The sequence below is a fragment of the Diabrotica undecimpunctata genome, chromosome 5 (genome assembly GCF_040954645.1).
Source record: "Diabrotica undecimpunctata isolate CICGRU chromosome 5, icDiaUnde3, whole genome shotgun sequence".
Classification (NCBI taxonomy): Eukaryota; Metazoa; Arthropoda; class Insecta; order Coleoptera; family Chrysomelidae; genus Diabrotica; species Diabrotica undecimpunctata.
The window spans coordinates 124,682,870-124,709,184 of NC_092807.1; the positions used below are offsets into that span (position 1 = coordinate 124,682,870).

The window sequence follows — 26,315 nt, forward strand, 5'->3', positions numbered from 1 at the left end:
TTAGTATTTTTTGTTCTATAAATCTTAGTATGTCTGTTTCTACTGACGTTCTTTGTTTTATTTCGTCATTACTTCTCCTATCCATTCTTGTTACTCTGCAGCATCTTCGCAGGCATTTCATCTCGGTCGCTACTATCTTACTGCTGTTTTTCTTGTTTATAATCCAATTTTCAGCCTCATATATCATAATACTTTGCACTAATCTTGTATAAATCTGTATTTTTGTTTTCATATTTAAGTGTCTAGCCCACCATACTGAGTATGCCGTTGTTGCCTTTTTCGTGATTATTATCTCCAAGTATTTGAATTTATCCTTTCCTTTGATTGTTACGTTGTCATCAATCTGTAGATCTCATATATCTTCTTCACTTGTAGATAGGTACTCTGTTTTCGCGAGGTTAATATCTAGGTCAGCCTTGGTATATTCTTCTTGTAGTTTCTTCATCACGTAACTAAAGTCTTCTTGGTCTTTTGTTTGTTTCGCATCGTTTTCTATCTCCTTTCTTAAATATAGATGTTATATACGCCCCCGTCCATTCCTTTGGAAGCTGTTCTCCATTTATGGCTTTCTGAAATATCTATTTTATTATTCGGTGTAATTTTTTTTGAGCCGTACTTTATAAGCTCAGATGCGATGCCTCCAGGTCCCGGTGCTTTCTTATTTTTGATTGCTTTTATGGCCTTTCTCATTTCCCTATTTGTTATTTATATTTCTGGTTATGGGGATCTGCTTCATCTTCGCCTGTTTTCTTTTCCAATAAATTGTGGTCTTTGTTCTGTTAACAGTTCCTTGTAATATTCCTCCCATTCTTTGTCCTGTATATTTCCCAATTTAATTTTTTCTTTTAAGATTTGTTTCAATCCTCTCAGTATTTCCATGACTCCGAAGTTGTTGTACCTCCTATGTATATTTCAATATTTAAGCAGGTTCTTTCCCATTCTTTATTATTTTGTTGTGTTATTGGTTTTTCCACTTCTCTATCTTTTTCTCCGTATTCTTTATAAACTTCATCGTTATTTTAGTCAGCATGAAAGTTCTACAACAGATGAAAATATAATTTTCTTGTCGTCCTAGCCTTAAATAGGAGAAGGACAAAAAATATTGAGTGGAGTGACTATAAATGTCAATTGATTGGATCCCGGCAAAACCACTAGTTATATTAAAAAAGATTTTCTAAGCGAATTATGACGATCCTAAGTGTTAAAAAACATTGAATAAGAAAAGGCTTGTTTCCCCCCTTTTTTGTATTTATTGCTATTTTGCATAAATTAAAACAATTTTAACTAGCCGTTTCTTATACAAAATAAAATTTTTGCTATTTTATTTTATTACGACTTTCCTCCAAAATGAATTGTTTCAAAGTTATAAGCAAGAAAAGTAGAAAAAAAAACGATGTTTTTAATAACGTTTAAATATTTTAATTTTTTTATTAATATTCTCTACGTATTTGAGTTACATTTTCTGTAAAAATCATAGTACCACCTCTTACATCCAAATGTAGTCGTTTTTACAGATCTGCCCTGATCTATAATACTACTATGCCCAAATTATTCTAACAGAGACTGCTAGTCAGGATTAATACCTTCATTCTAGAAACTCTAAAACTTTTGTTACAATGCAATAAATATTGTATTAATCATAGCAACTATATGATATATAAACAACTTAGTGATCAATTTATTTTTTCTGCACTACTTACGGCTCACATAATCCTTGAATATCGTAGTATTCAGTATCAACGAATAGGGGCTAAACACCAATCGAAACATGTGTTATCGAAAGTTTTATTAAAACGACAAATTATTACAAATTAGTTGGCGATTAAAAATATTTCTTAAAATTAATATGAATATTATTCAAAACCAAAACTGTAGCACAAATTGTAACCTTGCGACAAATTACGTGGGGATAGGTTGGTATAAAAGCTTTCATTTAAGGTGGGTGCGGCTGTTTACCTGTTTTCATATCGATATACCAAGTGCCCGTTTCAGATGAAATTATACGTAAGTAATTTTGATTGTTTTTACTTTAAGAATAATGAGAAAATAGTGATATATAGTTTTTATTAATTTTTTGTTTTGATTCAAACATCGCAATCGATTCTTTAAGGCTTCGTTTTTAAGTTACATTAAAAAAACTTAAAAAACAGTTTGAAAAAGGGCTGACTTTTTAGTTTATAAACATTTACAATAACTTTGACATTTTTTATATCACACGGTTGTAAGTACTGCTTTGGAGATTTAGAAAGGAGAATATTATTATTGTCCTATTCATTTTGCAAATTTAATGTTGGAAGAAAACTTTAAATAAACTCGTACTTCTTAATTGTCAGTTTTATGAAATTTATTAGATCATCGTCCTTTCACTGTTTATTCCAAATTTAATAATTCGAGTTTTCTTTTTAACCTTCTCCAGTGTATTGATTTTATTTTAACGTAATTAATTCAATCATAACGATTTACTGGAACGTATCATTAGCTTGATTGTTCTTTTTATATAATAACATAAGCAAAATATGTGGTAATTATGTGAAACCAAGTTGTCTCGCCATACATTTTTCCATTGATATTCATGAAGATATCAGGACAGGGAAGGCATTCTAACCAATATATTTTACTGTGAAATTACTTGCTTTATTTGATTTTATTGTTTATTTAAGTTTAGCGGAGATCATCATCGTCATTCTGGCTATATAACCCTGTATTTGTCACTGCTTTATTGATTTTCCTTAGTAGTATCTTTTTTGAAACATCCCAACATGTTTTTATTACTTTTTGTTTTAGGTCTCTGAACCATATGTTAGGACTGCGCGTATTATTGTTCTGTAGAGTTTTACTTCTGTTTTTCACGATATAACTGAGGATTTAAGAAGGTGATTGAGATCAATCACCTTCACAAGAATATATATACAAGGATTTGCACTAATTTTTTATATACTGAACCGGTGGTTGTGATTTGTAACATACGTATTAATTTTTCCAGAGCCAGATTATATTATTCAGGAGAGACGATCTCCCTGTGGCAGTTCGTTATTTATTCTAAAAGGTTCAGAGAGTTCCCCCTAAATTCGTACTCCACATTCAACTTTTTTAAGAGTTAGTTTTGTTAAATTTACCAACTAATTTGGTACTTCTAGTTCTTTCATTGCTTTGAATATTTCTCCACTATTTACAGAGTCATAGGCTGCTTTGTAGTATATAAATATTTATACATTTAAAGGCGTAATTTCTCTGTGGTTAGAGCATTCAAGGATATTTCCTTTTTTGTGTATGATGCAAAGTATTCCAATATTCCCATCATTCGGGAGGGATTTCTGTGTTCATATTTCTGCTGCAGTGACATTATGGTATCGTGGCTACCTTTTTTATTTAGATCAGCTGGCAGATTATCTATTCCGGGTGATTTGTTTCTGGGTAGTTGTTTAACTGCGTCTATAACTTCAAGAACCGTTAGTGGTTCCTCTTCCCTCTTGTCTGTTTCGCTTACATCATCTCGTTTGTCTTCTAGGCTTTTTTATTCTTCCTACTTCAATATCTTCCTTTATTCTGTTCCAATAGTAGTCTATATCTTTCTTGCCTTCTTCATCTACATTTCTTGATTCCTTAGCCTGTTGGTGATGATTTCTGAGTACCTTTCTGCAATGCATCTGTTGCATCTCTCAGCTTTTGCACATTTCATTTATTTCCATTTTATTTTCCTTGATGATTGATCCTTGAAATTCTAGCGCTTAATGTTAAAATCACTTTGCAGAGATCTCCTTTACATAACTATGCAAACTTGATATCTTGTTTTGAAATCCTTCCAAAGCCTTCTTAATATATAAGCGATATCTCCAAGATATGCTTAGAAACCGTATTATATGGTCAAATTTTAAAATTTATATGATCAATTTACTAAATTTTAAAATACTCTTCTTCTTCTCATGGCGCCGTCTCCTTTCAAAGGTTGGTGATCCAAATCTCAATCGTAGTTCTGGAAACTGCTGCGCGAAAGATTTCTGCGGATGAGCGGTCGAACCATCTCCTCAGGTCTTTCAGCCACGAGTTCTGGCGTCTCCTTAGTGATCTTTTGCCCTGTACTTTTCCTTCCAGTATAACTTGAAGTAATTCATATCTTTCGCCTCTCAACACATGATCCAAGTATTGGATTTTCCTCTCTTTGATTATTCTTCGTTATTCTTTTTGTTTACACATGCGACAAAGTATCTCAATATTAGTAACTCTTTGTACCCATGGATAAAATGTATGTATTTTGGTGAAAGTGGCTACGAGGTTTTCCAAAAAGGAAATATAAAAAATTGAAAATTGGGTAAGAAGTATTGTTTAAAAATTTGCCACCTGAATTTAAGTGTATTCTCCTATAACTTCTATGATTCTACTTCTTCCTCTAGCTCTAAAACCTTCTATGAGTTTTGATCCCTTCAATAATTGGACTCTATTACTTTATGTGTGACTCTTCTTCAAATGCAAACTTCTATAATTTTCAAATAGTTTTCGATGATCTCGATCCAACGCAGACTTCTGGAATGTTCTTGAAATTTATTGTCGATTTCTATTCGATGATGCTTTTATGCTTTTTTTTGGTTGTGCAGTGATCTAACCAACAAATTGTGTGAGTTTTAATCAAAAGCTCTTCTTCTTCATATGCCGAGCTCGATTATCGAGCGTTGGCTATCAAATTGGCTATAGTAATTTTGTTGACAGCAGCTCGGAAAAGAGATGCAGAGGATCTGTTAAACCAATCTCTCAGGTTTCTAAGCCATGACGTTCTTCTTCGACCTGGCCCTCTTCTTCCGTCTACCTTGCCTTGTATTATTAAATGGAGTATATCATATCTCTCTGGGTGGCGCATAACATGGCCAAAATATTCAAGTTTGCGATTTTTAACTGTTCCGACGACTTCCGTAACTTTTCCCATTCGATGCAAAACAACTTCGTTACGAACTCTATCGCTAATCAATAGCTACGATCAAATTTACAACGGTGTGATCGATTGGGTGTTGTCTAGTTCAAAGTTCATATCTATTCTGTAGATATTATTCGGTTGTTAAACAGATTTAAATATTTTCTTCTTTTAAAACGTTGCAGATTATTTTCATGCTTCGGCAAGGTCCATGTTTGACAATTTTAAGTCACAGTAGGTCTTATTTGAGCTTTATAAAGTAGTATAATGGTGACTAAGAATTAATAGAAGTAATTACAATAATACATTTTATATTTATTGCTTTATTTTTGTAGTTGTTATTCGATGAATCTTGGAATCCTACCCCTCCTACATATATTTTTTATAAAACCTCATACTTATTATTTCTTCGCATTCTTTCAACTTTTTATGTAATCGAGATAAACCAAAGAAAAATCAAGGTAGGTTGATTCAAGATTGTCACCTGTTCTTGAAGTTATTATAGTCTCGTGTTTGCTAAGATTGTGTAGTTCTTGTTCTTGTGTTACTAATAGGCTGGGTTATTTCAAGGTTAAGAAAAATATTTTGTGACTTGATTGATTTCTAATACATATTAATCAGAAAGGGTGTAATTGTTTAGAAAAAATGTTATTCTACTTTCTAGATTAGTATGTGTGGTATGCAAATATTTGCATTTTGAAAAAATTTAGTAAGCAATAAAACGCAATAAAGTTTATCACATATTTATTTATTTTTATGTGCACTATTAAATATTATATTAGAACTTTTCCTTTTTTGTAGCTTTGAATATGATAATTTCTTCATTTTTTTTTTAACCATGAAATACTTTTTCTGTTATTTCTCTTTATGTGTATGTATGTATGTGGAGAGACAGAAAAGTGGTATTAAACAAAGTACCTTTTTGCCACAAAACTTTATAATAATTTTAAAGTTCCTTTTTTGTTCCAAATGTTAGCAATTATCAAAACTATAAAAATGTTTGACACTTCTCCAATGCTGTTTATCCAAATGGACCAGTAGATAATACTAGAAGGTTGATGATTGTTTAGATCAGCCACCTTCCAGTAGATTGTAAAGTGGTTTTTGTTGTGGTCCTTCGGCAGCTATTAACCAGTCCTCGTTTTCTTCTTTTTTTGTTTTTTCATATTGTTAATAGTTTATTGCTTACCTAGGTATGTTGGTAGGGGCTGCTGTTTGCTCGATTCATAAATGTTTGCAATCCATATTTTCTATGATTTAGATGCTTGTTATCTTCATTGCGTCCTTTCTTTATTCTTTTCTATAAGTATATCTGATGTCTATCTGTCTATTGATCTTTGTGTGGTCCAAGTATGTTAATCTGTTTATGTGTTCTATATCTTTTTCATTTTATTATTTTATTAATTTATTTTATGGCTATTGTTTTTTGAAAGTATCCCTGTATTAATTTTAAATCTTATTATATCGAAATATTACGTAAACTTGTCGGAGTATATTTTTTTGTCCTCCGTACTCTTGTTTAAGTTCTTTCAGTGTTTGTGTGATTCAGTGTGCAACGATATAGTAAAGAGTCAAAAAACGGGGAGTCTTTGGTAATGTCTCCCTTATATTCCAGTCTGGATATGTATACATTACTGAATAATCTAAGAATAACTTATGTAGTTCAATTTATCTTAATCTACCAACTTCTGATCTTAATAGGTAATTATTTATTTTTCTATCAATTTGTATTTTTCTTTTTCTTCTTCTTTTTCTTCCACTTTATAAGCAATTCTGCTTATTCATTGGCGGATTCATACCTCTATGGAAGGTTGTTACTCCATCTTTTGCGCAGTCGTTAAATACTTCTTCTTCTGTCGAGTGGTGACTTGTCTATTGCTATTTTGACACGGGTCTTCTCCATTCTGCTTATGTGGTTATTCCATTCTTTTCTTCACTTCTCTTTCGCTGTCTCAGCGTATTTGCAGTAATTCTTCTCAGTGCTCTCATCTCTGCAGTTTACAGTAGCCTTTGCGTTATGGCTGTGTCGGGTCTTATTTCTGAGGCATATGTCATTATTGGTCTTACAGTGGCTTTATAAATTCTTGACTTCATCTCATTTGTATTTTTAAAGATGTTAACTTTTAAAACATGGTCCAACGAGTCTGACGTATTTTACATACAACTGATTTGGCAGCAGGTAACAATACCAAAAGACTGGAGCGTAGGTATAATTATACCTATTCATAAGAAATAAGATGAAACAATGTGTGACAACTACAGAAAAATTACCTTCCTTAACGTGAGATACAATATTGAGTTACATTCTTTACGATTGACTTACGGGATATTGTAAAAACTAATAAGAAAATACCAGTGTAGGTTTCGAAAAAAAAATTCATGATTTATCAAACTTTCGTTGTAGACAAGCTTTGGAATAAATATATGTTTATGCAATTAATACTCACCATCTGTTTGTAGATTTTAGATATGGCTACGATAGTGTAAAAAGAAATGTACTATACAAAGCCATTGTATAATTCAATATCTCAGTACACTTAGTAAAATTCGTGAAATCAACCCTCTCAACAGTCGAGTGTACGAGCTTTAGTTAGTGTACAAAACGGAGTATCAAGAATTTTTCAGACAAATACAAATATAAATATATATACAGAAAGAAATTCGACAAGAAAATAACCTATTGCCTTCCATTTAACATTGCCCTAAAAAATGTTATTAGTGAATATGGAATAAAAACAAGAGGAACCATTATTAAAAGGAGTACCAATAGTACCGTACGCCGATGACATCTACCTCATTGCATGAAGAGAGGCGGACCTGGTCCAATCGTTCACGGCACTAGAAGCTACAACAAAAATTAATGAAGCTATACGGATTCATTTGAAAGAGTACAATACTTGGCACTAAGTTAAAACAAACGACCTAGCTTGTTGAAAACCCATTTTTATCGCTCTTAGGGGTCTAATTTCTCAACATTGCTTCTCCTGTATACGACGTTTATCAGATCCAAAATCTATTATGGTTAAATTGTTTTTGGTCAGTAACCAAGACTATCCTGAAACCATTAGAGACTCTCTAGACACTCTGTATTTCGAAACTGGAGAACTATCACAACGGTATAGGCGTACGTTTTTAACAATTCTGCATGATCCTTCCATATCTGCCAATAAGGATCATTCACTATTCGAAAACACCTTATCCGAAAAACATTTTTCTTAATAGACTCAGCTGTGGAAAATCTTATTTCTCGCGAATAAGAACTATTCTAAATTTATTAAATACAAAAATGCAGAAGTATTCCACTTTATCATCATTTCTCATCGCAACAACTCTCTCTCAGAGTTTTCCAAATACGATACAAATAGCATACTAATAAAACAACAATCTGAAAGAGATTCTGGAATAAGGCTACTCAACTATATCAACATTTTACTGACGCTTTTCGATCTTCTGAGGGCATTGTTTGTGTATTTGTTACCCTCATTTTTTAATTCAAACTACCTCGTAGCTGAAATATTTTCACAGCTAAGCTATTCACGCTTTATCGTACGTTGAGACGTGTAAATTTACTAAATATCCCTAGACCCCTGTTTCTTACTGATTCTCTCAGTTCACTTCTTGCAATACAACATTAGTATGCCAAACATCCCATCGAGAAGGTAAGAAAAACTAAACTATATATTGCGTAAGTAAATAACTGAAGCCCTTAATTCGCGTATATCCCATTTCATACAGGAATTGAAGGCAACCAACAGGTAGATAGAAAAGAATCTAAAGACTGACAATCAGCCCTATTCTGTAACTACAAATCAAATAGAAATGAGTCAAATCGAATAGAGCTCAGCAAGTCGGATCGGAATTGTAGGAATCGGTATTCTGTAACTTATCTCGACCTTGACTATCGGAATTTTGTGTAGAATTCAACTATATAACATTAAAAATTAGGTACTAGTACTCTGTATATACAAACGTTTCTAGCTCGGCTATCCATAGGATACACTAGAATCACAAACCTGCTTTCAACTTGTCAATTACTTTCTAACCTCCACTTCTTTTCCTTTATTTTATGTAGACATGACTGTTTTTTTCAATGTGCCTCCAGTAATTTGTGGTTCCATTGTTTTCGTGGTCTTCCTACAATAATCTGTCTATTGGGCAACCGTCTATTATCTAACCTTCCAGCTCTAATTTACATCTTAGTAAATTTGCTGTTGTAACCATGCATTTTGTCTTTTTTGGGGAAATTTAATTGTTAAATTTTCTGACGGTTATATTAAATTGGTGCAGCATACGTTGTAAATCATCTTCACTTTGAGAGAATGTATTGCGTCGTCTGCATAGCTTTGTTTTTCTCCCATTTTTTATCCTTTTTTATTTCTTACTTTTTTATTATTTCATCCATAATCAGGTTGAACAATAGAAGACTCAGGGAATCTCCCTATCTTATCCCATTGCCAGCTCCAATAGGATCGGTTAGTTCTTCTTCTACTTTTAGTTTTATTATGTTGTTTTGGTAGATATTTTCGATCGTTTTGATTATTTCTAGAGGTATCTCTCTTACGTACAGTAAGTGAATAACGTCTTTTAATTTGACCCAGTCAAATGCCTTTTTAAGGTCCACGAAACATAGATATACCGGTTTGTTGTATTCTAATGATTTCCCTTGCACTTGCCTCATTATAAATATAGCGTCGGTGCGTGATCTTCCCGACCTAAAACCTTGTTGTTCTTCTGCTAGTATTATAATTTCATTCAGTTTATTTGTTATCACTTTGGTTGTTAATTTTAGTGTTGTGTTTAATAAATTAATTCCTCTGTAATTTTCCGGGTCCGATTTGTCTCCCTTTTTAAACAGAGGTATTATAATGCTTGATCTCCATTCTTGAGGAATTCTGTGTTGTTCTAATATTTTTTGAATTAGTTTTAATACTTGTTTGGTCAGATCTGGTCCTCCGTACTTTAGGAGTTCGTTCGATATTCTGTCCTCTCCTGGTGATTTTCTATTTTTTAATTTCCTTAATGCATCGTTTACCTCTTTCTTGTCGTCACCTCTGGTGTTTAGTAAATAGGAATCGAAAGTAGTCTACCCATGTTTTCTTTTGAATGTGTTTGGTTTTTATTAGTTCGTTTATCTCTTTTCTTTATCCTCTGATCATTCTCCATATTTCTTTTTGTGTTCCGTAGAAGTCGTGTTCCATCTGTTCTCATTAAACGTGAAAAAGTTTAGGTGATGCCATTTTAACTTCTTACGAACACGACAAATTCAAATTATCACGCCTCAAGGTTGTTCACATATCTGAGCTGTATCGAAATCATTTCTGATTTCTCTTGAGAAAACTAAATTGAGCGCTTGTAGTCAATCAAATAAACGAATATAGACTCGGCGAAAACTGGACAGTTAATAATAATGAATGAAGCGGTAGCTAGTTATGGTAAAACCGTATTTAAATCTAAAATCCAGTGTAATGGAATCTAAGTTTAAAGAAATCGCATCCTTTATAAAAAAGTGGAAGAAGTCAAATATAAATCGATGCGACTTACATGAATCAGACACTCATATCACTAATAATCACAATAAACACTTGTTAAAATATTCCAAAATTTGTCAAGAAAAATCTAATAACTAACTTTCTTGCAACCTAGGAATAATATTAGACGAGAGCTATAATACAAATAATAAAAATATTAGCTGATGTGCAAGCAACATCTTGTATTGAACAAAACGAAGATCAAGAAATAATTCACCACACAGCAGAACAACTAGTTGAGCAACCAACATTAGAAGAATCGATAAACGTCATAAAACATCTAAAAAATAACAAAGCACCTGGCACAGATGGAATAACTGCAGAACTGATAAAGAATGGTGGATATGCGCTATGGAGGCGTATCCATAAACTAATCGACCGCATATGGACACTAATAGTCATCCGAGAAGATTGGAAAGTAGGAATCATACTTTCTATGTACAAAGGGGGAGACAAACGACTCTGCAAAAATTATAGAGGCATAACAATTATAAATGTCGTCTACAAGATATTATCAGGAATTATATACAAATACATATGTTAAGAGATATACATGAAAAATGTGTTGAATATAACATATCTATTTACAACTTGTATATGGATTTCAAACAGGCGTTTGATGGAGTAGATCGACAAAAGATGTTAAAGCAACTATCTATGTTAGGGATACCCAATAAGTTGGTTAAACTTATACGAATGACTCTGGATGGTTCCAAAGCTATGGTGAGAATAGATGGAGATATGACGCAGGCCTTTGATATTGAAAATGGAGTTAGACAAGGTGATACCTTATCAACAACACTTTTTAATCTAACTTTAGAAGCTGTTGTTAGAAAACTGGATATAAACGGCTGTATTAATACAAGATCAATGCATATATGCGCATATGCGGGTGATGTTGCCATAATAAGCCGCAACAAAAGGGTATTAAGCGAAAAAATTATAGAACTGAAACTAAAAGATGCTACGTTTGGTCTATACATATATAAATAAAAGCAAAACAAAATATATGGAGTGCACAAAATTGAATGAACATGAGAATCTGAAGGTAGACAACCATACCTACAAATATGCCTCCAGTTTTCCCTACCTAGGCTCAATAATAAATGACAACAATAACATCAGTCAAGAAATACAAGCACGGATTCTTAGCGGTAATAAGTGCTTTTATGCATACAAAGACTTAATGAAAAGTAAGTTACTGAATCGTAAGTCTAAGCTGAGAATCTACAAAACAGTAATTATATGGATGTAAAACGTGGACCCTCTCAACCACTGATGAAAATCAACTGAGAATATTTAAGCGCAAAATACTAAGGAAGATATTTGGACCAACCCAATGCAGCGATGGTTCGTGTAGAATTAAAATGAACCACGAGCTGGATGAACTAATGCAGAGCGCAGATATTGTCAGATTTGTAAAGTCACAAAGCAAAACTGGCTTGGTCACCTAGAAAGAATGCCAGATAATCGAGCTGTAAAAGTAGTCCAGAGATGGAAGCCCCAAGGAAACAGAACAAGAGGAAGGCCCCGTAAAAGATGGATAGACGACGTAGAGAGGGATCTTAAAACCATGAACTTCAGGCAGTGGCGAAGGAAGGTATCCGACAGGACAGAATGGAAGAACATTGTTAAGCAGGCCAAGACTCACAAAGGGTTGTAGTGCCATTAGAAGAAGAAGAAGATTAGCTGATGTGATGAAAATAAAGATGAGATATGAACTTACAATGATTCTAAGGATACTGTAACTAAGAGAGAGAGAGAGAGAGAGTTAAGAGAATACCGTAACTATCAAAAGATAAAAAAGTTATTATATTATTTATAAGTTAAAATATTTCCACTTTTCTGCTTATTAACAAATTAAATAACCTTTTCGCTATTGCCAGAGAAAAAAAACTAATTAGCAGCATTTAAAAGATCAAGGAATCAAGGACTGCAGAGCTTCAAAATGTGGAAATCCAATTTGTTCAGGTTACATTATTGGATGGTGTACTTTAAAATTCGAGATATAAACTATATCTCCGGGTCTTATTCATGATTTTTGACGTTTCTTTTGTAAATTGTATGTAATCTTTCCGTACATTTCAAATGTGCTTTTGTTAATTAATTTAATGTTATATTAACCATGTAAATTGTGTAAACATTGTACGGCACAAAAAAAATTTGAACGGTATTGTTCGAACGATTTTTGTTGGAAAACATAGGAATAGATCACAATTAAAATTGCAATCAATTTTTGTAACTAATTGATAAAATTAAAACTGTTTATAATATTTTAATACAATAATATTTACCTATTATAACAATTTACATAATATATATAACAATGTACAAGTTTATTTTAACATTAAATTTATTAACAAATGGCAATGTACGCAAAGATTACATACAGATTATAAAAAGAAACGTCAACATCCATCAACAAGAACCCAAGGTATTTTATAGCTCGGTTTTGAAATTCATATTTCATTTTTCAACAATTTCTCGCTCTCTTGTCTATGCTATTCTCGTTGTAAATTTAATTTGATTTTTATAACTTATGTTACTAGGAAAAAAAGTTTATTGAAATAAACAAATTAAAAAACTTTTAAGCTAACCGATGTATCACTCTGAAATTTTAACCATATTTTTATCACTATAAAAACCAACTTTCCATGCAATATCGAGGTTGTAGCCTAATTTTTACAATAGTTCTTAACATTTATTGAAAAGTAAGACTTTTTAGGTTGTTGTAAATCAATATTTAAAACTTGCCATTTTAAAGCTATAAACGTAAATTACTACCTTCAAATTTGTTCAAAAATCACTGCAGGAAAAATGAAGCTTTTGATTTTTGAGGTCCATAAAGCTCAAATAACTTGTGACGTCCAGTCAATGTCAACTTTTTACCCTATTTCTCAAGACTAAATACGTTATACATCATGTAGGAATTAAGCTCACAGATTTACCTTACAAAAATTCCAAAGTTATTAAATTAAAGGATATCTGTAATGAAAATAAAAACTTGTATCTTGAGAACAATTTGTGAAGTGGAAATTGAAACATCAAAATAAAGTTATGTACAAATTTATTTTCAACTGAAATTGTGGTTTAATCCCAAAGATAATAAATCATATTAAAATGACAAGAAAATATAAAAATATTTTCATAAATATGCACTCGTAAAAAATGAAAACGGCTGAGAGCCTTATAACCTTTATGTTATGTATGCTTCTATTATTTAACCATAATTTTATTTTTTTATATAAATATTACTGTACCTATACCGTATTCTCACAGCCTTACCTTGTTAGATAAAAAAGTATATAGGACCAATCTTAGCGGCAAGATATGGTATATAATAATATCCAGTTAGTTCAGGTTATGACTAATATGTATAAATGATTAGCATTTTTTCAAGGATCAAGGATACTTTTGTTACATTTCTCTATTCATAAATAATACAGAGAATGATTTCCGTAATAAATGTCCCAATTTATTTTTAGAGATTATTTCTCATGAATATCTAACGAAAATATTGCATATATTCATATTTTTACTTAAATTTTAATATTAAATGGAATTATATTAGGTATTTTTATATAAATGACTTTCAAGAAGCCATACACAGTCGATTGAGCGTTTTTAAATAAAAATAAAACGAAAAATGATAAAAACAAGCTGCAAAAAAATCTTTATTCAACGGAAACATTGAAGACTTGGATAATTCCTGGGAGTTAGCTGTATATAGTTAGTTGTAATTGTAATAAAAGTAAGCAATACCACTAAATTAATAAAAACATAGGGTAAAATTTTGACTATGATATGCAACCATGTGGTTTATTACTTATTTTCTACTACTTGCAACATAACCTCAGAACCAAACAGTGACGGAGTTTAAATTGATGAAACCATATTTGAGGTATTAAATTGTATGGCAGTATACCGACGCCGTTAGTCCACTATCATCAAAACTTATTATTGTATAAGTAATTACACTAATGCATACTTTTGTAGATTCTAGCAGCGGCGTTCTGTGCCGTAGCTTCGGCAGCCAAAAACAATCAACAATACACTACACCCGTACCGATCCTTAAGCAAATCGACAAGCATAACGAAGATGGCAGCTACAGCTACGGTTACGAAGCTGCTGATGGAACATTCAAAATCGAAACGAAGTATCCTAATGGCGAAGTTTACGGCAAATATGGATATGTCGACGATACTGGAGCATTACGAGAAGTGGAATACGGTGCCAGTAGACGAGGTTTCGAACCCGCTGGAAATGAAATACAGGTAAAAAGGATAATTTATTGCTCAAAAACAAAAACTTTTTTTATGTATTGTAACGAAAATTGGCAACTATTACAGACATTTTCATACTTAAAGTGACATCTTTACATATTGATATCAACAATTTCTTATTTCATTTTCTACTTCACAAATAAATCATTTTTTGCATTATCAACTATACAAGAATATATTTTTGGTTTTTTCAGAATAGCGCCAAAATGATCATAAATACTTTTAAGAACCATATTTTGAATGCTTCTCTTATTGTAGTAAAATATTAAACCGCATCTAACAGTGTGCATTGATCTGTTCTTTTATAATAATAAAATTGCTTGATATTTGAACTTAGGCGACCAGTTTTCTTAAGTAGGTATCCTTGTTGATATACTGATTAGATAGATATTATGCTACGTTTTTATCCATTGGCATGCTTCCAATCAGTATCCATCTTATTCTGTTGCATTGGGCCTAAATGATTTTTTTGTGTATGTGACATATCTGTGATTTGTGCCCATAATCAGATTAAAGATAAGCCAAGTTTTGATAACTTCTCTTTTAAGTTAAAAGTTAAAATTCTCTTCTTGTTCGACGTTAAGACTGTAGGTATATTTGTGACTATTGACTGCCAACTATCTCGCCAAGTTTTTTTGTTTCAGATGTATCAGCTTTTTTTAGCATTATTTGTCTTACACATAATTTACATATGCTTACTCTTCCACCTAATATCATAATCTTATTCTACCAGACGACATCCCTTAAACATACTGATATTTAACCTGCTTTATTTGCTTGTTTTAGTATTTTTTACTAATTACCCATTTGCTAATTAGCTTGGTATTGTGCAAAATCCGAATGAAAACACATATTTGTGATGACAAAACACCCGAATACACCACAAAGATAAAATTTGAAACCTTACCGAATGACTCCACAAGATACCTATTCCAAAAAAGGATAACCGAAAAAAACAGAAACACATGTATTACAAAAAGTGATGGAGTCGAAGAAAGCTGGGCAGAAATTAAGTCTAATATCTTAGCCTCGGCCAAGGAAGTTCTTGGTGAAAGAAATATAAATAAAAATAAATCGTTCTAAAGGTGAAGAACTGCATGGTTTTGTAAAGATGTAAAGGAAAAATTTAAAGTAAAAAAAAGCTTACCTGAAATGCATGTCAACTAAAATATAAGAGGCATACCATAATAACAAGACAATTGGAAACGAAACACATGCACTCGTAAGAAAAAGAAAAAACGAACAATGCTTTTCGAAAAACATGGAACATGAGTTTCAACGTCTGCAAAAGGAAATATGGCGCTTCATAAGAGTTTAAAAAACGGAGGTAAAGGAACTAATAAAACCAAAACACATAGAGAAAAGGATCTTTGGATTGACTACCTAAAAAAGTTTTATGCAGAGGAAGAACAAACGACGCTAGAACCGGAAACAGCAGAAGTTACCACAAATGAAGAACTTAATATAAATGTACAGGAAGTTCGTAAAATACTTAAAAAGCTCAAGAACAAAAAAGTAGCATGTAAAGACGGGATACCAAACAAATTACTGAAATATTGTGGAGCAGCAATGACAAAACAATTAACAACATTAATTAATAAAATTATAAAACACAATAAAACACCGAAAGAATGAAGAACGGGTGAACTAATCCTTCTATTCAAAAAAAGATATAAAAATAGCCAGAACACTACAGAGGCATAAATTTTTACCCTAAATACTCTATAATACCCTAAAACTTACAACTAAAATTTTACAAGTACTAATGAATCAAAGGATAAGTTTAGTAGATGAACAAGAGGGTTTTCCTAATGGAAGATCGTGTACAGATGCAATATTCGTTATAAAGCAAATTACTGAGAAATCACTGGAGTATAATAGACTAATAGACCAGCATTTCTATGTCTGATTGACCTAAACAAAGCGTTTGACAGAGGAAGACTCAAAGATGTAACCGATCTTCTGTATAATCGAGAAGTTCCTCTAAATATTATAAAAAGTACCGAAAACATCTACAAAAATAACGCAATTGAAGTCAGAATAGATGGACAACTTACAGAAACCTATAGAAATAGGCAGCGGAATAAGACAAGGGGATTCATTGATCCCCATACTCTTTAATTTAATCATGGATGAAATCATTCAAAGCGTTAACAAAGTAATTGTATACAGATTGGGCAACAAAGAAATAAAAAAATTCTGTTATGCAGACGACGCAATATTAATAGCCCAGATGAAGATAGTCTGCAAATACAGGTCCTCAGATTTAACATAGAGCAAAAGAATTTAATATGACAATCTCATCTCAGAAAACTGAAACAATAGTGGTCAGTAAAGAACCAACCAGATGTAAAATAGAAATTGATGGCATCAGTATTGAAAAAGTAATGGAAATAAACTACCTGGTAATTACACTGTCCAGCTAGTCCAGCTAGGAGACCTGCACAAAGAAGTGAGAGATTAAGTACAAAAAGCAATTGACTGGTAGGATGCCTTAATGGCGAAACAGACACATTAACACTGAGATGGAATCAAGAATTTATAAAGCCAGTGCAGAACCAACAATGACATATGCTTTAAAAATAAGACCCGACCCAGCCACAACGCAAATGTTACTGGAAACGACAGAGATGAGAGTACTGAGAAGAATTACAGGAAATACGCTGAAAGATTGAAAGAGAACTGAAGACATTAGAAGAAAATGTAACGTGCAATGTATAAATAAATGGACACAAAAGAGAAAAAAGAATGCAATAACCACATAAGCAGAATGAAGGAGACCCGTATCGTCAAAATAGCAAGAGATAAGTCACTTATCAGCAAAAGAAGTATCGGACGACCGCGCAAAAGATAGAATGACAACCTTCCATAGAGGTATTAATGCGCCAATGAACAAGAAGAACTTCTTATAAAGAAAAAAAATTATATTTTTACTTCCACTGCTTACGCATATCAGCAAAAAATTGCTAAAAATTGCTAAAAAAAGTGCTAAAAATAATAAAAAAACACTAACAACAATAGTCATTGGAGACTTTAACGCTAAAGTTGGGCAGAAGATAACGCAAAACATTACCAGAAAACTTTGGCTTGGGAAAAAGAAATCAAAGAGATGATCGAATTAAATCAGGAAAATGACCTCGATATGACAAATACATGATGTCAACTTTCAGAAAGGCGTCTGTATACGTGTAAATCCCCTCAATATGAACAACAAGGTAGAATAGTACGGAATAAAATAGATTAACTCTTAATAAACCACCGATTTCGAAACAATGTTAAAGATGAAAAAACTGACCCCTTCGCTGAAATAAACTCAAATTATAATCTAATCTGCTCGAAAATACAAATTAAATTAAAGAAATTAACAAAACTAACTAAGCCTAGTAAGATAAATCCCTTAGAAACCCCCAAACATGTGCACCCATTTATCACAGCAAATAAATAGAAAAATACCCAAAATAATCAATATATCAAACGAAAACAGACCAATCAATGAATGTTGGTACGACACACAAAACTTGACTTTAGAGGATGTAAGAGAGTCTTTTTAAACACTTTAAGTATTGGCAAAAAATGAGTAGATAACACAGGAAATCCTACCAGGAAAAACATATACCGCGAAATCAATAAACAATTAACCAAGCCAAAGAATTTTGGCTCTGAAATTGATATACAGAAATAGAACACCTCCAAAAAAACACGGCAGTTTCAACCTACACAAGAAACTTAAATTGAAACAAATTCTTCTTCTTCTTGATGTGCCTATCCGTTACGAATGTTGGCGATCATCATGACAATCTTTATCTTATCTGCAGCAGCGCGGAAAAACTGCACAGATGTTGTATTGAACCAGATTCTGAGTTTCTCTAACCAAGATGTTCTTCTGCCTGCACCGTCTTTTCCAAATATTTTTCCTTGCAGAATGGCTTAAAGGAGAGCATATCTGGATTTATTTCGCATAATATGTTGTATAAATTGTAACTGTCGAGATTTGATGGTGGTCAGTACCTCTCGGTTCTTATTTATTCTTCTGAGGACCTCCTCATTTGTGACTCGGTCAGTCCACGGGATCTTAAGTATTCTCCGATATAGCCACATCTCAAATGCTTCCAGTTTTCTGCACATATCTTTGTTCAAGGTCCACGGTTCAACAACATAAAAAAGGACAGAGAAGACGTGGCATCGCAACATTCTTACTTTTTTATCAAGAGAGAGGTTGTGATTCTTGAAGAAGGCCCCATCCGATTGAAGGTGAATCTAGCTTTTCCGATGCGTGCTCTAATCTCCTGATTGTTGGTCCATTCTTCATTTATTATGGTGCCGAGGTAGTTGTAGTGTGTCACTCTTTCTACAGGGGATTGGTTGACGTAGAGTTGACCTTCTGTTATCCTTTTCTTGCTAATTATCATAAGCTTTCTCTTCTTAACGTTTATATTGAGTCCATATTGTTGTCTGTAATACGTACGTGATTTTGTTTATAAGAACTTGTAGGTCTTCTAAGTTGTCCGCAAATACTATGGTGTCATCTGCATATCTGAGTTGTTTAGCCGGTAACCATTTAGTAGAATACCTTTTTCAGTTTCGTGCAAAGCTTCGATAAATATTCTTTCAGAGTACAGATTAAAGATTAGAGGAGACAAAATACAGCCTTGCCTCACTCCACGCATGATTTTCACATAGTCGGTGTGTTCACCTTCAACTCTGAGATTTGCTGTCTGATTCCTGTAAAGATTTCTAATTATTTTTAGATCTTGTTTGTTAATTCCTGCTTCTTTTAGTATTTGCATCATCTTGGCGTGCTTTACTCGAACAAACGCTTTCTCGTAATCAACCAGACATGCATATACATTGCAGTTGAGGTCTATGTATCTCTGGAATAAGACTTGTACTGAGAACAAAGCCTCTCTAGTACCAACAGCATTTGTGAACCCGAACTGGATGGGGGAAATTTGACTTTCACACAGCTTTTAGAATATCTTGTAGATTGTCTCTCTAGGAAACAAATTAACTGGAGAAATTCCTATTAGTAAGGGTCTAAAGCAACGTTGCTGCATAGCACCTACACTCTTCAAAATATATCTGAATAAGGCGCTCTCAGCTTGGAGAAGAAAATTTTGCAATAGGGGTATTTCAATCGAAGACGAAAGATTGTATACGATACACTTTGCTGACGACCAAGCCATTCTAGCTAAACAAGAGAGCGATATAGACTATATGCTTTGAAAACTAGAGACTTAGAGACCTAGAGACTTAATACGGTGAGGAACGTAGACAATGGAAATATTTCTAGACCTAATAGGTACTATCGAAGCCAAAAGACTAAACTGATGGACACCTGCATAGAATGCCCGAAAATAGATGGCCAAAAAAAGACAGAAAAGTAGACTCCGCCCACTATAAGAAAACAAGGTAGACAAAGACATTTTCAGTTGCGAAATGGATATTTTGTATGTTTATTTCTGTGACTTTCAACCCACCAATAAATTTATACTTTATTTTATTTTAATTTTTTAGGTCGCACCTCCTACACTAAATTCCAGTCCTAACTCTGCCCGACCTCTGTCCCCAAACGAAGAAGACGATGGACAGTACAGGGAAGATCCTGCAGCATATTACCAAGACGATCCTTATGTTCAACGACAACAAGCTCAACCTCAACAAAGGCCAGCTCCGAGATATAGACCCGAACCAGCTTACAGACAAGAACCTGAACCTTTCGAACCATTTGAACCTCAAATAGTAAGACCATCTTACAGACCGCAAGCAAGTTACAGACCACAAACATCTTACAAACCACAGCCAGCTTATAGACCCCAACCAGCTTACAGACCCCAAAGCTATTACCGAACGGATCCAGAACCTGAACCTTTACCTGCTCCAAGATATCAGCCACAACCTGCTTATAGACCTCAGTCAAACTTTGGTTTCCAAAACGATAACAACAACTACAACCCTGCTCCAAGTTGGAACAGCAATCCAAGTTGGAACAACAACCCAAGTTGGAATGCTCCCCAACCAAACGGTCCTTCCTGGGCGGGACACCCAGCGCAGAACGTAGATATTAACTCTGGGTCCTACACAGTTCAGTATAAAAGATAAGAAATCATAGATAGGTTAGGCTAATAAAGTTTATTTAAAGTATCAACACTCATAAAGATGTGGATTCATTTATTTGTTTTGAACGATATTAGTTAGTATAAATAATAGCTGTAATATATTATACTCATATTGTCAAAAACTCATTTTTGCGGACATACCGCACAGCAACATCTTGCATTAAAATAAGAAAGAAACTGAATGCTGCAAATTTAAAACACTGTGGATCTAAACCACATCATAAAAACACAGCTGCAGGCCTACAATGTGCACAATAACATAGAGACTGATGCTTTCATCCACGGAGGCAAGATTTGCTCTAGTCAGTTACAGTTTCCATTTTAGACTGCGGAACAATTTAGTAATTCGTAAATTCTACAACTTCTCAAATTTTTTATTAATATTTGACTTCACAGTGAATGTGAAAATAAGATTAAATGTAAAAATGTGTTCCAATAAAACCTTTACCTGTACAAGATAATTTGGAGTAAGAAATATTATTATTATACGCTTATTTCAAATGAAATGGAATAAAATCAAATGGTCAAGATTTATTTAAATGTATGTGGCAATAATATAAAATTTTTATTACCTTCTTAAGTGCCATTGTTAATATCAATCACAAATCCTGTAAAAAATTGTGACATGACGTTATTTTGTTCCCATATATTTCCCTTCTCTCTTCGTCAAGCTTTGTCCATCCACTTCTGAATGTAGGCATCCTCCAATTGCTTTTATATTGGTCTGTTATGAAAAAATCTCATTCAATTCTTGCTCGCCATTGCGCTTATATGGTCTACCTTCATTTTTAAGTGTTCATTGTGTTTCTACTCGTCTGCACTTCAGGGTTCTCCATATCTGCCTATTACAAGATACATTATGAACCCAAAACATGTTTAAGTTTAGTTAGTGAAACCGCATGTATCAGATATAGTTATCACATCACCAGTAGGGTCATGCTTTGCATACCGTTTTCATGTGGAATCGACTTCATAGTTTGTTTTACAGAGTTTTTGGTTATGTCGTAGAAACTTCCACTGCTCTTAGCCGACATTTTTACTACAATTTTCTAATCCTTATTCATTGAGCTCCCTCCAACCTTGAGACAATTATAAAATCATCAACTATTTATATTAGAAGATTTTGAATATATAAATCTAAATGTTATGTTATCTAAATGCAACGTGGTCTATACATTTTAGCATATGCACTGTATTAAATAATGATAGTAATAAATTATCATAGATAAACAATGTAATTACCTTTAAAGTTCATAAAATGTAAGAAAGATAAAGCTATTTGTTATTTAGAACACATAATGCATTTGTGACTGTAATAACTATACAATTTTAACAATTACTTTTAAATGCCAGCCTTCTTTATGAGTGTAAAAAATGATTCAACAAGAACCAGACATATTTTTAATTTAATAATTAAATTCCTACTTAGATTATAAAAGCAAGTGCAGTTTTCGAAGAAACATATAATTTAATATTTACTGTTAATTGAAACAGATCTCGTTGGAATAAACAACAAATTGTTAAATAATAATTGTTGTGGTATTAATGTTTCTACTTCCAGATCAGTTTTCATAATAAAATAATTCAAATGTGAAAGCATCGACTTAATTTTTGATTTAAGAGGCAAAATACACTGTCATTTTCGGTTTAATTATTTTGGTGAGTTTATCCACTATGCATTACCTGCAGAATTCCGATGTTAATAATTGTCCATTATTTTTAAGGATCTCTATTAAACCTTATTCTACAGTATTAACCGGTCACATGCTTCTTTCCAAACAGTTATTTATTTTACTAATTCTTAAATCCTTTGTTCGTTTTAATATCATTTTAATACAATATCCGAGAAAATCACTGCATCATGTAAATCTGCCAATGTTCTAATTGGAGCTGTAGCAGCAAGTGTTATTCTAATAAAACTTGAAGACCAAGAAAACGATCGTCAGGTGAGCATCGTTTTTCCTGTTGTGGTAGTCTTGTACTCTGAAACGTCGAAGAATTGGACACTGTACTAATACCTTGAGCTGCTTGCTCAAGTCTTCAATCAAGAGTAAAAAACCATCCTACAAATTCATCCTACAAGCCTATTTTTCAAAGTTATTTACATAACAATGTAATCTAGCATCTTCTTCTTCTTCTTCTTCTTCTTCTTCTTCTTCCTATTCTTCTTTTTCTTCTTCTTCTTGTTCTTTTTCTTCTTCTTCTTGTTCTTTTTCTTCTTCTTCTTCTTCTTTTTCTTCTTTTTCTAGTGCCGACTCCACTAATCAAAGTTGGCTATATCCATTGCAAATTCTTTTGATAATCAGCTGCAACAACTCGTACTTCCATTTCTAAGTAGTCTTCTTCTTTTAATGGTAGTCAAATGTTCTCTGTCTCTTCCCATTCTGTGCAACATCATTCTTCTTCTACGCGTGCCATATCAGAATTATCCGACGTTTACGATCACCACTGCGAAGGCTTCTCGATCTTCTGCAATATGGAATGATTGTCCTGCATTTTATATCTGAGTTCATTCACGAATGTTTTTTAACCAAGAAACTTATTTTCTTCCTACACGTCTAAGACCCTCTATTTTGCCTTTAAGGATCAGTTGTAATATTTTATATCGACTTTCCCTTACTATATGTCCCAGATAAGACATTTTTCGATGTTTAACAGTCTTAAGCAGTTCTCTATCTTTGTTGACGCTCCTTAGTACTTCTTAATTAGTTTTCCTTGCTGTCCAGGGTATCTTCAGCTTTCTTCTATGAACCCACATTTCCAATGCTTCAATTTTGTTCATTATCGATACTTTTATCGTCCACACTTCTGCACTATACAAAAGTACGGACCAAACATAGCATTTAACCATTCTTTGTCTTAGTTCTAAACTGAGATGATTATTTCAAAGAAATGACTTCACTGATGAAACATCATTATGTTTGTAATATAATTGGTCATATTACGATACTTTCTCATCAAGTCAACACTAACGGTCCAAGCCTCGGCAATACAAATAAGAATAGAGTGGATGAAATATTTTACCATACGCTATCGGATTTGCAGAGTGAAACTTTGGCTACTTATAAATTTCCTCATCTTCAAAAAGGCAGCCTTGATTGCTCTACTATTGATTAATGATTTTTGATTCCGGATTTAGATATTGAGTAATCCAGACTCCTAAGTACTTCATTTTGTTCACTTGTTCAACATCTTGATTTTTATTTGGATCCTTGTTATGACTTTATCCCTATTACTGCTAACCATGGTTTTTGTTTTCGTCAAACCCAACTATTCTGAATAGTAATAGCGAAAGTACTCAACCTTGTCTCACACCTCTACTTATGTTTTGCGCATCCATGCTATTTCCATCTATTATATCTGTTACCACAGCCTGTTGGTTCCAATAGAGATCCAATAGAATCTAGCATAAAGTAGCATAAATAAAATCAATTTTCAAGTATCTGGGAGCAATCATATTATAACATATAAAGATGGATCTAGATACATCCATCTTGATACAATTTTTTACATAGAGGAAAGTATAAAATGTACATCCTAATATTCGTATCAACATTAATATGTTCAAGTGAAACATGGGTCGAGAACACATTAATAAATAAGACACTAAACAAGGCAGAGATGACGGTGTTGAGAAAAATTGCAGAAAAGTCCTAATTAAACCAAATAAAAAGCAAGAATTTACAACAAACCTAAAACAGGAATCAATATTATATAAAGTTCAAGCAAGGAAATTCAGCCCTTATCAACCGGAAAATCAAAGGGAAAATATCAACCGAATGAATTTAAGGATAGTAAAAAGCAAGGTGATTGATTCCAAAACATATGCAGTAAACTTTAAAAATAAACTCCGATGAAAGAGACATAGTCCAGATTATTGATATAAAAAGTGAAAAGGGAAAAACATAGCAGATGCATCACTACAGATGGATAGAAAGCGAGTCAAACTAAAAATGTCTCCGATATCTTGTTTTATATAAAAATATATAATAGTTCTTAATATTTAGATTTTTTAAAGTTCAACAGCTCTCTGTACTGTTAAAACAGTATCTTATATAGCATTCTGTGTACATTGCATTAAAAACGATATTTGCAGCGTGTCAGTTTCTTGTTGAAGATGTTAATATTTTTGACTAGTCTAGTAAAAGTAAAAAGTGTTAATGGTTGTACTGAAAATTAAAAATTGTGTATGTATAATTGAATCTTTTACTCTGCTCTCTACTTTTTTAAGTAAGTTACGAAAAAATGTAGCTGAGTTAGAAGAAATTGTTTAATTTTTAGATACGCCATGGTTTTGTACATATGTGGGATGTTGAGGTTGTTTTAATGTAGGTTTACTGATATTTATTATTACAAGATCTTATTATTAACTCTGTGTTGTTAAAAGTGCAATAAATTTGATTTTACATCAATTACTACTTGCTATTTTTGTTTGCCGTGTAAAATGTGGGAGGTTGAAATTATGTTTTAATGAAAATTATTACGTAAAGGTTATAGAAAGTTATACGATTATATTTTTTATAAAAGAAAAAAAGTTTTTTTACGATTTAATGTAAGGAGTGAGTTTAAAAAGACGTCTTTACGGATTATTAGTTATAGATATTATTTTTTAAAGAGTACACCCTATTCACATAGAAATTCACATAGACAGATTTATATGTTAAATAAAATAATTGAGAAGCGGATACATCGGATTCATCTCTAACATTTAAGCAATGTGCATAACTTAAAAACTTACTGAGTTACTTAAAAATTATGGATTTTTATCTCATCTCCTCCTTCTATGTCAGACTCGTTTTCCCACTTAATTGTAATAATTATAGATTGACTAAGTTCTTCAATGGTATTATCAACAGTCCATAATCTTTCTTCCTATTTTTTTACGTGGTTTACGACATTGGTTCAGTTATCTTTCGTTACGTTTTGTATGGAATTTAATAAAAGTTGTTTGACATCGCTTAATTTACAAATTGTATTTGAAAATTGAATTTAATTGACAATGATAAGATGGCAACCGTAATACCGTTATTCCTTTGATCTGATCATACGGTATTGTTTTGCGTTAGAGCCAGTCAGTTATATCTACTTTTTTTTCATGAGACCGTAGGTAACTTTTCCACTAATTTTGAGTGATAGCTAGAGTTATCGAAAGCCACGAAAGCATTAACTGGTAGAATATTCAATACCTGAGAAAAGTATCATTACAATAATCAAAAACATTTCAGTTAATTTATTCGTGGTAAACTTTAGCAGATTTTGATACGAAATTAAATAAACCATTCTCTAAAAAACCATGTTCTCTACCTATGTGTGTTATTATTAATCTTTGACCCTATTCTGCGTGAGCATTTAAATCAGTAAATATCCTTCTGTAACGGCTTGTCGAGAACTTGTAATATTTCTATCTACCTATACTTTTGAAATGGTATGATCTTCATTAAGCCAGGTTTCATCTAAATAGAAAATACATCTTCCTTCTAATCT

General features: G+C 32.6%; 1 protein-coding gene across 1 annotated transcript; it reads left to right on the top strand.

Moving 5' to 3' along the window:
- Positions 1-1,875: 1,875 nt before the first annotated feature.
- On the top strand, positions 1,876-25,243 carry Cpr97Eb (Cuticular protein 97Eb). The gene is made up of 3 exons (XM_072532661.1): positions 1,876-2,004; positions 14,428-14,706; positions 20,230-25,243. The coding sequence occupies exons 1-3, from the start codon at positions 1,993-1,995 to the stop codon at positions 20,812-20,814; spliced, it is 876 nt and encodes a 291-aa protein (XP_072388762.1). The 5' UTR covers positions 1,876-1,992; the 3' UTR covers positions 20,815-25,243.
- Positions 25,244-26,315: the final 1,072 nt, after the last annotated feature.

What these genes read in the sequence shown, in the direction of transcription:
- Cpr97Eb (XM_072532661.1), top strand. An exon ending in CCGCTGGAAATGAAATACAG is followed by an intron (nt 14,707 to 20,229) that starts GTAAAAAGGATA and finishes TTAATTTTTTAG; the next exon opens with GTCGCACCTCCTACACTAAA.